Source organism: Colossoma macropomum, unplaced genomic scaffold (genome assembly GCF_904425465.1).
Source record: "Colossoma macropomum unplaced genomic scaffold, Colossoma_macropomum, whole genome shotgun sequence".
NCBI lineage: Eukaryota > Metazoa > Chordata > Actinopteri > Characiformes > Serrasalmidae > Colossoma > Colossoma macropomum.
Genome location: NW_023495470.1, coordinates 1 through 16,588, shown reverse-complemented (window position 1 = coordinate 16,588; position 16,588 = coordinate 1). Strand labels below are relative to the sequence as shown.

Genomic DNA, 16,588 nt, shown 5'->3' with positions numbered 1-16,588 from the left:
TTATATCTCACTATTCAGTCAAACAGAGTAAAGTCACATAGATGGACTTTGGTAGGAAATGATTCAGTAATTTTTTTGTTTTTTAATTCACCTGTGTGTCTCCACCTATATTGGTGAAGCGGTTGTGACTATGTGTTTATAAACAGTTTATAATCTCACAGTGTGGAACTCACGCTGATGGGAATCTGCCGAGGCGGAATGTTTAAAGTGACCTTCGGCTTTGTGTCCGACTGTGATGGAGTCAGTAAAACAGATCCTCCTTCACTGTGTTGTTCATTAGCGCAGCAGCTACACTCGGCTTACAGCACACGGTATCAGCTGGTATCAGAATGTTGGTATTGGTGAATTTATATGAGATCGAGTAAATGAGCTCAGTATCAGCCCAATACCAGATATCAGTATCGGTATCGATGAGTCCCTAATTATTACTGATGCAGTCTGTTAATGAGCTGAATATGTGTGATGATTAGGCCAGTTATTACATGATCACTGAATTGCAGATATTTTCAATGATAGCGGTTCTTTAAGTAGATCACAATTATTCAAGCTAACTGTAATATTTTCCACACTCCACAATTAATCACTAATATTTTTTTCATTACGCCTATAGTACTTCATCATGATCAGTGATCAGACTAGTTCTTATTTGTTTGCTGAAATGGTCTGAAATGCCCTCATCTAAAGTTATTTAGGCTGGTTTTAACTCCCAACACTTGCACTATTTATTGTGAAAAACCAATCAAGTTTATTGACAGCCGATCAGCTCATAATGTAAGAATGTTAACGGATATTTTTAAAGTCTTGCAGACTCCGGACGGCTGGTTATGAACTTCAGCTTGACCATAAAATAATAATAACGTCTTCAGTTTCTGCTAAATGGTCACTGCAGCCGCTCTGTGCGTGTGAAGGGTCGGTCATGTGATTGAGAGTGTAAATTTAATTGTTCTATATGCTGATGGTGTAAGATAAGCTCATCTCTCTCCTGCTGGTCTTCTGAGTTTCTGTTCCATTAATAGTTGTGCCTCGCGCATATATTCATATACTCATATACAGGAGTGGAAATGGAGGGGACTTTTCACAAAACACATCCTGAGATGTCTGTTTCTGCCACATTTATACACTTAAATATACCTTAAAATGAACTTTGTAATCAGCTTTTAAAATAAACTAATAGATCTTTTTTAATTCCTGCATTAAACATAATGGGTCACTATAAAAGCTGAACATTTGTGTTTTTTTAGAAACCTAACTTTACCTGCATCAGGCAACTCTGACCTTTCTCTGTTTAAAACTGAAAGAACAAAACCCTCAAATTGCCAACTACAGTACTTTTGAGTAATGTTTGCAAATTAATCTCCATCCAGTCCAGACATTTTATTACAGACTTTATAATAATTAATGCTCATGGGATCCAGAAACTAAGTCAGAGAAACTTGCAGCGAAACAGTGGATAATATGGAGTTGGTCCCCCTTTGCAGCTCTAACAGCTTCCACTCTTCTAGGAAACTTCTACAAGATGTTGGAGTCTGTCTGTGTGAATTTGTGTCCATTTGGTCAAAAGAGCATTTGTGTGGTCAGACACTGATCTGATGATTCATGTGTTTACATTCCAAACTGCCTTTGGGATCAACATCAGCACAAGAACTGAGCGTCAGGCGCTTCTTGAAATGAGTTTCCGTGGCTGAGCAGCTGCACACAAACCTAAGATCACTATGTGCCGTGCCAAGCGTCTGCTGGACGGGTGTAAATGGTGTGGAGAAATCCCAGTGGCCTGCACAGAGCCCTGACCTCAACCCCACTGAACACCTTTGGGATGAACTGGAATGGAGATTGTGAGGCTGTGAGTTCTCTGTAGAGGGTTTGTTAACTTATGTGGTCTTTCAGACTTTTGTGTTAGACTGCAGTGTTTCACACACAGAGACTATACTTACTCACCAACAGTCATTACCTCATTGCTCACAACCCCCCCCCCTCCCCCGGACTGCGGGCATTGTCTCAGCACTGAAGTATATTTTAAACTGTGAGAAACTCTGGACTGTATTAGTGTTTAACTTAATGCACAGCTGCAGCGTTTGGTATGATGGCCACCAAACAGATGGAGGTGTTTGAAGTTGAATATCAGGACACAGGAGAGTCCAAACCTGATAGCAGAACATCATCAACCCTTTCTGTAGATAAAAGGACAGAAATAGAGCAGTTTAGAAGAGGAGCTTCATCTCATATCACTGCTATCATAACTAACCCTTTCCTCTCTGAAGTGGCAGCGTTTTGGACTTTAATGTATGTCAGTAGGTTTTGATCTGACAGTGATGAGATGATCCTCACAAAGAAGAACAGAAATAAAATGATCATCACACTCAGACGGCGATCATCACAATCTGAGGGCGTTGAGTGAAAAAGGAAGTGACTCTGAGCTGAAAGGGGAGGAGTGACGACAGAACACACAATGCAGATCACGTCTTCAGTGTCTTTGCTGACTTTCTCTCTGCTGAGATCAGAACAGTTCATAAGTGTAGGAGAGTCAGAGTGAGGAGCTTCTGGACCTTCTGGACCTTCAGGTATCCGCTGTGTTTGAAGAGTGATGCTGCCATGTTTTCCCAGAGCTCAGCAAATATTACAGCAGCACTGATCCTCATTTTACTGGCAGGTAAACTTTACATTTATTTACATTTCTGCTCTTAATGTGTTTGTGTTCCACAGCGTTGATCTACATCTGTGTCAGATTAACGTGTAGAGACTAAAAATCCTTCAACATATAACAGTTACAGTGTGTTTCAGAACATTTTAATACATTTGACACGATTCAGTCACAGGAAGTGGCTTTAGAACGAACAGCAGAGCTGCAGTAACTACAGATTAATAACTGATACCATTTTATAATCTCTTAAACTCACAGAACATTCAGACTAACTGCAGCTTTAAGCTGAAGATCTTCATCACCAGAGCTTATTTGTGTGATTAACTGTTTTAAACTGAGGTCAGCTCTTTTGTGGTTATGAGGTCTCCACCTCTTGGTTCAGTTAACAGGGCGGAAAAAGTCTGTAGAAACTGTACTGAAGTATGATAATATGTTTAGATGTGGATGGAGTTATGGGTACTGAGTTAAAATCTTAATGGCGTTGAGGACAGAATGAGCTGAAATATCTGCCGTGAAGTAAAAAGATTTAAGCAACTATGATCTCTTGCTTATTTTATTGCTGAGTTCTGGACTCATTGTTCTATGAGTTAAATTCTTTCTCAGTCAAAATGGAAGTTTGAAGCCAAAATATACTGCAATGAAGGTTTAAGTATCAACGTTTAAACACACTGAAGTTTAGAAAAGTAAAAAAGTCAATGTGTTCACAGAGAAAATGTTTTGATTTTTAGAAAGAAACATTTTTGTTTTTTAGCTTGCACTACAAATTGTGCACTTTTATTTTGCAGTGATATGAAATCAGTTGCATGTGTTCACTAAAAAAAAAACATGTTAGAAGTACAAGTATTTAGTTTTGGTAAGACTGGAGTAAAACACAGATCTTCCAAAATAACACTTAAGTACAGTAATAAAGAACAGTTCATCAGAACATCAGATATCAGCTTCACCTGCAGACAGTCTGAGAGGCTCATCTACATAAATACACCCACAGTTACACAGTGCTGTTCCACATAAACATAATAATAATTGGCCTGATTGTATATGATTACGTTGTGTGTGTGTGTGTGTGTGTGTGTGTGTGTGTGTGTGTGTGTGTGTGTGTGTGTAGTCCTGCAGGCGAAGGTGGATCATAAGACTGTAGGACAGAAAGTGGTGAAACTGACCTGTAGCCCCCCCTGCAGGCCCAGAGGAAACTGTTACTACATCTGGAACAGGAATAATCAGTACATAGGATGTTCATTTAGTGCCTCACTGTGGTTGGACTCCACCAGATCATCTAATCAGGACAGATTCACCTGTGAGGTGAAGAACAACAGCCTCCCTCAGCAAAATTGTAAGTGTCAGTCTGTCTGTCTCTCACCATCAAACCACTGAAGAATATTAAGAAATTTAGAACAGAAAATAACCTGCATTTCACAGAGATTTTACACATTAGAGATCTCCAAGAACACGGATTTCATAAGAACAGTTTAACATAGAACAGTTTCTTCATATATTTACAATGTGGTTTCAAATTGAGATACACAGATGGAACATTTTAGTTCTACATCATTTACATTATATTTAGAATAACAGGGTTCAATCTGCTGATAAACTCATATGAATGAGAAACTTGCCAGATTGTTTTAGATACAAAATACCACACTGTACTGTATAAATATTTTCATCAGTAAATTTAGAGTACTCTCCATAAATATTGGCACCTCTGGTAAATAAGAACAAAACGTGCTGTAAATTGTTCTGTATTTCTTATTCTTTTGATATTTATTTGAAAATATTTATAAAAATCTAACCCTTATTTAAAGTACAGTGATCAAACAGATGTGAACATGAAACAAGATTTGGAAAAAGAAATTGTTGGCACCCCTAGATATTATTATGAGTGAAATCTATCTCGAGTACATTTCCATTCATATTTTAAAGTTCACTTGAGAGATTAGGAACGCTTTAATGCTCAGCCACGTCCTGTTTCACTGGGGAACATATACAAGATTAAACAGGCCAGATTCCCTCAGTCAGCCATCACTGTGAGAAAGACCAGAGAAAACAGCCGTGATGTGAGACAAAAGGTTGTTGAGCTGCACAAATCAGGAAACGGCCTGAATATGTTTGTATACGTGCCATCATGGGCTCCATCAAGTACCAGCAGATATAAATATAAACCTGACCGTCTCGTCCAGGAAGCTTAAACTGGGCCATAGTTTGGATCTTCCAGCAGGACGATGATCCAAAACACACCTCACAGTCAACACACAAATGCTTCTGTGACCACAGAATTAAGGTTCTGCCGTGGCCACCCCAGCCCCCTGAACCCTTTGCCATGTGTTCTCCAGTCTCATTAAGTGTAATAGGAGAGACTCAGAGCTGTTATCTTTGCAAAGGGAGACATGAATGAAGGGGTGCCAACAATTGTGGCAGAGACAGATTTGAGAAAATATTTATTTCAGGAAAGATTAAGAAGTTTCTCTATTAGTACTTGTAGTTTAAAAGGTTAGATTTGTGCTAATGTTTTGAATGAAGATCAAACGGATCAGCTATAATTTTTTTTACTGCCTGTTCTGCTCATGTTTATCAGGGGTGCCAATATTTGTGGAGGCACTGTACACTGGAAAGTAGTTCAGAGTGTAATAAAATGTGTAAAATAATAAACGCCACATTATATACTCAAAAAATCGTACTATGCACATAACTTACATGGACCTTAATTGCACTTCAGTTGTAAATCATCCTGCAGCTCTTTTTAAACTCAGATGTAACAGTTGCAAGTGTTTTAGCTTTATGTAATATTTCATGAAACAGCCAATCAGAACACTGATCATGTGTCACATGATCATGTCAGATGACATTTAATTTTACTGGATCAATTCACCTGAAAATAAAACAGAAAATTCTTTATTGGTGCTTAACCAGCCAACTAACACTAACAGTTTACAGCTGCTTGTGCCAGCGTTTATTTTTCTTTAGCTGCTGTTATTTCAGCTGCTGTTTATTTCAGTAATTCGATTCAAAAAGTAGACTCATATAGATTCATTACACTCAGAGTGATCTATTTCAAGCATTTATTTATTTTAATGTTGATGATTATGGCCTACAGCCAATGAAAATCATTGATTTTAGAAATTAGAATATTATATAAGACCAATTTAAAAAAATATTTTTAATATGAAATATTGGCCTACTGAACAGTATGTACAGTATATGCACTCAATACTTGGTCGGGGCACCTTTTACGTGAATTACTGCATCAGTGCGGCGTGGCATGGAGGCGATCAGCCTGTGGCACTGTTGAGGTGTTATGGAAGCCCGGGTTGCTTTGATAGCGGCCTTCAGCTCGTCTGCATTGTTGGGTCTGGTGTCTCATCTTCCTTTTGACAATACCCCATAGATTCTCTAAGGGGCTTAGGTCAGGTGAGTTCGCTGGCCAATCAGGCACAGTGATACTGTGGTTATTAAACCAGGTTTTGGTACTTTTGGCAGTGTGGGCAGGTGCCAAGTCCTGCTGGAAAATGAAATCTGCATCTCCATGAAGCTTGTCAGCAGAGGGAAGCATGAAGTGCTCTAAAATGTCCTGCGCGGACTTTGGACTTGATATAACGCAGTGGACCAACACCAGCAGATGACATGGCTCCCCAAACCATCACTGACTGTGGAACCTTCACACTAGACCTCAAGCAGTTTGGATTGTGGATTCTGAGCAACAGTCCAGGCCTTTTTCTCCTTGGCCCAGGTAAGACGCTTCTGCCGTCGTCTCTGGGTCATGAGTGGCTTGACACAAGGAATGTGACAGTTGTAGCCCATGTCCTGGATACGTCTGTGTGTGGTGGCTCTTGAAGCACTGACTCCAGCAGCAGTCCACTCCTTGTGAATCTCCCCCAAATTCTTGAATCACCTTTTCTTGATAATCCTTTTGAGGCTGCAGTTATCGCTGTTGCTTGTGCACTTTTTTCTATCACACTTTTTCCTTCCACTCCACTTTCCATTTATATGCTTGGATGATTGTGAAGCCTACTGAACCAGCCTGAGGGACCATTTAAAGGCTTAGGAAACCTTTGCAGGTGTTTTGTGTTGATTAGCTGATTAGAGTGTGACACCATGAGTCTACAATGTTGAACTTTTTCACAATATTCTAATTTTCTGAGATACTGACTTTTGGGTTTTTATTGGCTGTAGCCCATAATCAACATTAAAAGAAATAAATGCTTGAAATAGATCACTCTGTGTGTAATGAATCTATATAATGTTTCACTTTTTGAATTGAATTACTGAAACAAATTAACTTTTTGATGATATTCTAATTCAATGAGATGCACCTGTATAGTAAAGAACTGTAGATAGATGTATAGATAAATGACAAACTCAACTCCAGTGAAGTTGGATCAGTAGGTAAAATACAAATAAATACAGAAAACAGTGATTTGAAAACTGTCTTTTACAGATGTTTAACTGAAAACGGCACAAAGAAGAGATTATTTCACCTTTTTTTTGTATTGTTTTTTGTAAATCTGTTCCAAAAAAGTTAGGAATGTGGCTGGGAAGGTTGTGAAATGATCAGAAACATCTGTTTGTTTTTTGATCACTCCAAAACGTGTTTGTGTCCCTGCTGGTTTCAGTGAGACGATCTGAGCTGCATTCTGCACGTTACAACAGCGTGGCTACATAGTCAGAGTGCAGGTGCTGAACTGACCTGCCTGAGGTCCAAAACTGTCTGAAAACATGTGGAGCATTATAAACAGGGTTGGGATACCTACTGAAACATTAGTAGTTAGTTACTTTGTAGCTACTTTCCCAAAATTTGTAGCAGCTACAAATTAGGTACTTTTCCAGAAAAAGTAGTGGCTACTTTTTAGCTACTTTCAAAGCGCGACTGTCAGAATGTTTGTGAATCTCCACCTGACACACCAGACAAGCCCAACTCACAGTGTGAACAAGACACTGCATTTCATCTGAGTCAGACAGAAACGCACAATTGAAAAGCTGCAAATATACAAAAAGATCACCAAAAAGTGAGTTTAAGTGTAACCAACAATCAAACTTACACAACCAAAGGCCTGATATCCAACAAAACTTTAGACTAAAGGCAAAGTCAATCATTCCAGGTTTTTCCTAATAAAAATCAACAGAAATAACTGAATACAAACCAAACAGTTTTATGGAAAGAATTGTCAACTGTTGAAATAAAACTGCTCCAATTTAAACATTTTAGCAAGATATTTACAGACATTCAGAGTCCTTTAAACTTCAGCAACACTTTAGCCTCAAAATCCTCATCAGTGACTCTGGCTCTGTTTGGGGTGAGAATCAGGCCTGAATAATCTCTCCACTGCTGCAGAGCTGCTGCAGCTCCACAGCAGAACTGGATTTTTAGGTAAAATAACATAAAATAATTCTCCTTTACTGTAAAATCGTTATAACACACAGTTCAAACACAGTTTTCACAATAAATGGTCTTAAACGCTGGAGTTAACGTAGAACTGCTAATTCACCAACATTTTACGCTGAAGACTGACGCACAGACAACGAAACGGCACAGAGAGAGTTTTAAGATGAACATTGATAATTTGGAGATGAACGGACTTATTTGCTTTTATAAGCGCTCAGCTGGTTTCCTTATACGTTTAATCTGCAAGAACTCACGAAGCTGTAGTCGATTCTCATTCTGCAGCTTCTCTTTCGTTTTTCCTGTTCCACCTTAAATTGTGCAGCAGTACAATTTGCCGCCTTAAATAAACAAGCTACACCAATAAAACTCCACTGATAATCATTCATTTCTCCACAGTCCCCATGTCAGCGTTTGAATAGCTGCAATATGTATTTACTGTAGTACATCTTTCTCTCTCTCTGTCTGTCTTTCACTGTCAGTGTCTCTCTGCTGTTTCCCTCAGTCTTTCTAAAGGAAATAAAACACCCCCCCGTAGGTGAGATTAGTGTCATGAAGAAATGTCAGACAGGGGAACGATTGGGACTTCAAAGAATTGAGAATTAATCACTACATACATCATTTTTTACCCAGAGATTATTTCTATAATGCAGTAATGGACAGTTTAGCTAGATAGTAATTGAGGATATTAGTTTCATACCGATATTATTATTATTATTGTTATATAATTCCTTCTTCCTGACTGTGACTCTGTGTTCCAGGTGATCTGGTTTATCAGCAGTGGGCTGTGACCTACACTCCTGAACATGTCTGTGCTCTGAAAGGATCATCAGTTCATTTCTCCTGCACTTATAAACACCCTGAAGGACTCAGAGTGACTAAATCACTCTGGTTCATTGAAAGTCACTGGCAGCCTGGTGTTGAGCCTGTGGATGTGGGAGAGTCTGATCAGTATAAGGGGAGAGTGCAGTACAGCCAGACCCTGAACTATTGTAGAATGACCATCACTGACCTGAGAGAGAGTGACGCTCACACATACAGGTTCAGATTCTACACCGATGATTTTGACGGCAAATACTCTGGCTCACCTGGAGTCACTCTGTCTGTCACAGGTAACTCTGGATAATGAATGGATATTCGGTTAATCTCAGGAAAGGAAAAGTTTTTCCTCATAACACACAGACAGGGGTAACTAGTTTACTGGTATTTGCTGACTAAAGCAATTAGTAGCTGGAAGGCTGCCTGTTCAGTTGAGCTAATGCTAACGCTAGAGCTAACCAATGCAGTGGTAGATGGTGATGATTTTACATGGAGCTTTTTTCCTTAGTGGATGATGTTCCATCATATATGTTTAAATACAGAGAAATATGATGGTTTTTGGTTCTTGATAACTCCAGCTAGAGTTGTTTCATGATGCATCACCGAACTGTCGTTTTGTTTTTTTTTTTCTTTTTTGCATCCGACTTTCCGTGATGCAGCATAACAAATACCCCAACAGTGATTTCAGTGTTCAGATACCGACACCTGGAACACTTAACCGAGTATCCATACACACCCCTACTAGATACATACAGTGAGTGTAGTTAACTGTAAGAGTATCTACAGATGAAAATAACACTAAACCTTGTTTAAAATCACCTGCAGATCTGAAGGTTACAGTGTCAGATACAGATGGAGGAGTAAAGAAGCTGAACTGTAGCTCCACCTGCACTCTGCCCAACCCCACCACTTACGTTTGGTACAAGAACAGACAGCCTTTATCTCAGTGTGAATCTGCCTCCTGCTCTGTAGCTGTGGTCAGTGAAGCGGTCAACTACAGCTGTGCTGTTAAAGGCAGTGATCTCCACTCTCCTCCAGTGTGTGAGTACAGATTTTCACATACACTTATAATCTAATTTAAACAGTGTTTCTCAGCTACACATTTTAACGTGTCTCCTGCTCCAGCACATCTGATTCAGCTCACCAACTAAACCAGCAGAGTCATCAAGAATGATTTAATAGAGCAATCTTCCATTATGGGTGTTATGGTTCCGCCCTGTTGGTTACTAAGGGGGGGAAAAAAAAACTTAATTGAAATACACTGTCATGCCAAAAGTCATGGGACAGGAACTATCATGTAAGATCTCCTCTAGCCCGGCGAAGTGTGGCAACAAGTGGACAGAAGATGTCTGGAGGGATGTTGAGCCGTGTCGTCTGGATAGTCACCCACATCACTGTGGTGTTTGTAGGTGCAGGATCTTAGGTGCGAATGGACCTCTCCACCACATCCTGTAAATGCATGACGAACGTGCAGACCACATGATTAGTCTGAACTCTTCAGAATGCTCCTCAGACCACTTCTGGAGAGCTTGAGCCCAATGGCACGGTGCGTTATTCCCAATGTTGTGGGGGTATATGAAGTCCATGAAGCGCTGCAAATGGTCAATGACGTGTTCAGGTGGACCAGTGGCCCCAAGACATGCCATGAGAACACACCCAACACCAGTATGGAACCACCACCAGCCTGCATTGTGCCTTGTTGATAACTGGGGTCCATGGCTTCATGGGGTCTGCGCCACACACAAACCCTACCATCAGCCCCAACAACTGGTACCATGACTCGTAGGGTCCAGTTAGTAACCTCACGAGCCCACTTGAGGTGCTGTGTCCGGTGTCCTGGTGTTAACAGAGGCACTCTGGTGGGTCTTCTGCTCCCGTGTCCAACGCAAGCTAAAGAACACCGCACTGACAATCAGAAATGGAATTTCCCATCTGTCTGGCACCATCTATCGTACCTCGTTTGAACTCTGATCATTCACACTGCCTTGTCATGATCACGCTAGCCAGTGTTCAGCCTCACTCACAAGATAACACCTCACAACTTAAACAGATGTGGGCGTCCCAAGCCGTCCCCTGAGATAACACCACTTCATAATCAATTTACATACTGCTATTCCATGACTTTTGGCATGTCAGCGTATATTACCATTTTTCTACGAAATACTGAAGGTTTTGTTTGATACATGTCTGTAAAACTGGAAGGAAGAAAAAAAGGAAGCACTGTGTACAGCTACTAACTGTCAGTTGTCTGTGTCTGGGTCCAGCACCCTTCCTAACTCCCTTGTAAGATTCAGTTCACTACTGTTAACCAATCAACAGTGCAGAAAAATGAACACATTGGTTTAAACCGGTTGGCCACATTTTCAAAAGCTTCTGGTTCCAGGTTTAGCAAACATAGCCTGCGAATACAGTTGAGGTGCTAACGTTGAGTCTGTTTGAGAGAACACACGTTAAAAAATTAAATGTTAAGCAGACGTAATTCATACGTCCAGTTTTGCTGTTATAGTATTTTTACATGACCTTACGTGACTGCTGTATGTATTTTTATTATTCTGCTTATGAGCTCTGACAAAAACTTTTAATATTGTAGTCGTTATGACATTTTAACTCTCTCTAAAACTCTACATGTATAAACATACAATTTTGTTATAATGTGGCCATGTGGAGCAGTGAGTGTAGAGAACCATGGGTACTGCTATGCCGCAGTGAGAGAGACTAAATTCTTGTGAATTGTTGTTGTTGTGGTTTAAATGGTGTGTGTGTGTGTGTGTGTGTGTGTGTGTGTGTTGTTTGTGATGGTCTATGCCAGGCTGTGGGGTAGTTTGTGGTGGGTTTGTTACCTACCATATATGGCAGTTGTGTGGCTGTAGGTGACCTGTCCTGCTTCAGCTGTTCAGCAGCGTTTCTTAGTCTATTGTTTTAAATGCATAACATAAATAAATGTGGTGTTTTAGTTTTATGAGTGACACCTCATGGCCATGGAATAACTTAAACTCAAGTTTAGCAGGCTGAAGGTTCTCTACAAGGGGGAACAAATGGCACTCGAATAGCTTTTGAGTGCATGTTTAGAATAGAGGAACCTTTATAAATAAGTTTTAGAAACAGTTATAGTTATGATCTGAGGAACATTCAGTTAATCATCTAGGTTGTGCAAGATCACAGGTATAAAAGCAGTAGAGGAACAGAGGAACTGACCCAGTGTGGATAGAACAGGGCAGCAGTCCAGTATGATACTGGGACACTGTTTTAGAGTGAGGAGTAAAAGAAACGCCCCCGTTGGCAAAACAGCGTCACTTTCAACGCTTTAATTAGTAATTGAGCAGCTCATCAAACATCAGACAGCTTATTAAAATAATAATATTGATGATTGATTCTAGAGCAGCTCAGTTGTAACACCTGAATCTTTAGCAGTTTTCCACTCAGACTCCCCTAAAACTGCCAGAGAATGTTATGTAAGAGCAGTTTGTTCTGTCTGATCTGTTTGTCTCTGAGTGTAAGAAGTTCAGTAACTAGTCGAGTCTCTGTCTTGTTCAGACTCTCCCAGACCTCCATCTGTATCTGAGATTGAGTTTGATGGCTCAGTCACGCTGGTCTGTGTCAGTGACTCCAACCCTGCCAGCTCTTACACCTGGTTCAGGAAGATAGGAGGAGACATCACACAGTTTGGAGAAGGAGCCAATGTAACTTTAGCTGCAGGAACAGATGGAGTTTTCTATTGTATGGCAACAAATCAACATGGATCATCCAACTCATCAGAATGGACTTTTACATCAGGTAGGTTATGGGCTGAATTAACTGCCTTCTTAATTGAATATTAGTCAACAATCAGGCCTTTTATGGTGATTTTCCATGGGAGAGTACAGTACAGTTAAAAATTGCCAAGTGAGCTGAACTGTACCTGAGAGCCCATGTTGAATTTGCCTACCCTTCTTGTTGGGGAGCAGGAACACATGAGTGGAGCTAGAAACCTCTGGTTGATCATAGTCATTACAGAACTGTGACGCCGTGTCACTGCAGGCAGATGACTGACTTTAAAAACAAGGACACAAAGTGTCATTGAGTCAAGCGCCAGCCTGGAAGACCCCATTAGTGTATTTTGTTTTGTTTGTTTTGATTATGGACATTACCATAACCAAGCTGACTTATGAAAGTTTGGATAGAACAATAAGAAAGTGAAACTCCTTCTAAGCCAAGTAATAAAGTGAGATGATATTTATTGTGTTTAAAGTGTTTAGAAATGTGGAAAAAAGAAAACACAGCTGGCTGAGTGACAGAGTGCAGCTGGGCCACAGACTGACTGTTTTTATGTCTGTATGTAACTTTGTCATGCTAATGATGCGTGTCTGTAAATCTATTGATGAACAGTGTCAGTGTTTTTGATCCTGCGCATTACTGGGCTCAGCTTCAGATAGCAAACTTTGCTAGCTAAAGAACATCAGGCTGTTTTCATACCCTGTTCATTTTCTGAAGTCTGCACCAGAGTTTGGGTTTTTAGCTTATTGTATCTTTTTCATTTGGTTTGTTTGGTTTCACACTGCAGCAGCTAAAGTGGACCAAATTACACTTAAAGGTTTGTTTATTAGTCAGAGGATTTGCAGGGATAAAATATCTTAGTCTCACATTCACCACCATGAAAACAGGAAATAGGGATGTTTCGTCACAGACATGGCCAAAAATACGCTCTGGGATCCATGATCCAAAATCAAACACACCTCTTCACTGTTATTTTATTGTTCTGCTGCAGTTAAAAGCAGCTCGAGCTGCAGGAACGATATGAGTGTCTATCAAGACTCAGATGTTAAAACAGACAGATGTGCAGGTGGTGTAGCTCTGATGTGCACTGAGAAAAACATACTCAGGTATTGAGTTCGCTTTTTTGGTGCGAACCATGTTGTGCTGAATTCCGACTCCCCATCACGTGCAGACGGATCACACAGGCATGTGGATGATACAGATTACACTCGCGATTCCTGTTGTTTCTGTGTGTAAATACCAGTTAAGTTTTCATTTTCCTTTAAACCCAGTTTTAATTTCTGGGGTAATAACAGACCTGCTACAACCAAGTTCACCTCTGACCGTGTGACGTTGCAGTACTGCTTTTTCTCATCATTATTGGACAATGAGACTTTTTTCTTGATCATTTTTCTCTTAAAGAGATTTCAAAGAAATCATATTGTAATTAGTCTAATTAGCTGAGTGTTATATAGCCAGGACTATAAACACATGTACACTATACTCCATAAAGAAATTGGCTATTATAATTTAAAAATGCTGTCCAGGTTATACCATAGAAAGCAAATATCTGTAAAGTTCAACAGGGGGGATTTTATCAGGGGGAGTAGAAATTTGGCAACGTTATTTTAAAACCTACCTTGCATCACAGAGATAACAGGAGAAGTATGATCTCGACAAGCGTCAAAGTAGCATTACTAATATTATATTATGCTCTCTCTGACAAATCCACCCTATAGAACCAAGAGAAATAGGCGTTCTATTGTATAACCTACACACCAGGATAAGACACCAGAATAAGTTTGGGGTTAATCAGACACTGCACCCCAGAGATATCAAGATATTTAGTTTTTGAAACAGAGAAAAAATTAACAGCAAATCAAAAAATACTTTCAAAAACTGAGTACAAATGATTTTTATTCAGTGTTTCACACACTGCACTTCTCTTCTTCTCTGCAGTGTGAAAATAATCACAATCACATCATTCTACCATCCCAGAATAAACTAAGACATTATGTTTATTTCACATTTTATTCTCTCCAGTTGTTGTAATTAAATAATAAACTATGACATTTAGTCAGTAGCTCAGTAGAGGGAGCTGTGCACTCACTGCTCCACCTCAAACTCTTTGAGCACAGTCATTGGCTTATGAGCTGCGAATACTGCCATTTTATTGGCTCTCTACTGAAACATCTGCGTGTACTTCATGTAAATTATATGTAAATTAGTTGTTGGTATGCTGGCATTTGATTTGACACACTGAAGCTAATTCACCATATGCGCTCAAATCTCCACTCGTTTGTATAACCTACGCACCAGGATAAGTCACCAGAATATGATTGATTTTAATCAGACCTTCCTCTCCAGAAATATCAAGATATTTACTTTTTTTGAAATGGAGAAAAAATTACCAGCAACTCTCTACCTGCAGAATCAGCTCTTCTTCCCTTCACAAGAACTCTCGTCTTTCACTCATCCTCGCTCTCATAACCACATTACAGCTGTTCTCCATGATCTCCACTGGCTTCCTGTAAAGCACCGCCTTCACTTCAGAGCTCTGACCGACCTCCCTCCTTCTTACTGTCTGATCTCCTCCTTCACTGTAAACCCAGCTGTTCTCTCTGCTCTTCTTCAGCTGATTTACTGAACATTCCTCCATCCAACCTTCACAGCTTCCAACATTCCCTAGTTCTGCTCCTCATCTCTGGAACTCTCTTCCTCCACAAGTCCAGCCGTCTAATTCTCTTTATATATTCAGATCAAATCTCTAAACCCGTCTCTTCTCTCTCACCTACAACACACCACTGATCTAATCCGACCTTCTCATTACATCTCCACCTCGTCTTCTTCACTGCTGTGTTCTTCTGTACTGTAGTGTTTGTTTACTGTTGTCTGTGTTATTAAAATTGTGTCTTTGGGTTCTTGAAAAGTTTTATTATTATTAATAGACAAATATTAATCATCTGTTTTCACCTCAGCTAACGTTATTAGCCACACTGTATTTCGTCTCGTACCTTTTAGCAGCAAACAGTGCGTTTGTGAAGAGTTCAGGGTCTCTGATTGGCCCTTTGTATTGTTTTATTTGAAACGAGCTTTATTTATTTACTCTCTATCCACAAATGATCACGTTCACATATGTAAATCATATCAGTGACTGCTGATTGGCAGGACATCTTCAAAATATCTGCTCTGATGCTGACTGGTGGCAGAATCGGATGCATTTCATTTGGAAATTAGAGCTCAGCAGCTCAGCAACATGTATGTATGTATGTATGTATAATTGTTATTTTAGGCCTGTTTCAAGCTTCATGCGCCAGTGTTTAAGCTAGAATTGGCATCCGTTTCCGGATTGATAAAAAAAGTAAAAGAGAACTGTAGTACTTACCAGAAACGTCCCTTTCAGATGAGTTTCTGTCAGGAACATACTGTCCAGTGTTGTCTATAATGTGAAAAATATAGTTTATTAATGTGTTTATTTATGAAAGTGATCAACATGATATATTTACAACAGACACAACCTCAACTTTGTTCTTTTCAGGGAGGTAAATGACTTTTTACCAATAACTGAAATCTTTAATAGCCTGTCTATTCTCTTTAATGTTACATCATTTCAGAAATAATCAGTTTTGTCTACATTGCTAATATTAATAAATCTGTATTGTTGATCCAGAGTAATAAAGACTCAGAGCTGCTGTAACTAACTAGACTAATTTAGACTGTTTTCTTCTTAGGTCACTTCACTTCTTGTGGAGACGAGAATCAGATACAAAACCTCCCTCAGCACCTTCAGACCTTCACACCTGCACGCCAGCTCGGGTCTTCACTTCTGGACTCTCATGATCTTCCCTGAGATCTGATCATTCTCATAAGGTAAGATCTTATAGTTTTAGTGTTCTTTAGCGCCCCTCAGTGGTGGAACTCACTGCACAGTGCTCTTCAGGTAAAACCTTGGGTAACATCTCTCTGCTCTCATTCACTCTCCACTTCTTTAATCCTGCTCACTTTGTATGGTGCAGTTAATGTTT

The 16,588-nt window shown here is 39.7% G+C and overlaps 1 protein-coding gene across 1 annotated transcript; it reads left to right on the top strand.

Annotated features, from left to right (window-relative positions):
- Window positions 1-2,414: 2,414 nt before the first annotated feature.
- LOC118802185 lies at window positions 2,415-12,511 on the top strand (the record flags this gene model as incomplete). The annotated part of the gene is made up of 5 exons (XM_036562670.1): window positions 2,415-2,647; window positions 3,744-3,968; window positions 8,774-9,124; window positions 9,657-9,872; window positions 12,366-12,511. Coding segments are annotated over exons 1-5 (996 nt in total), but the record flags the coding sequence as incomplete, so codon positions are not given.
- Between the last annotated feature and the right edge of the window lie 4,077 nt (window positions 12,512-16,588).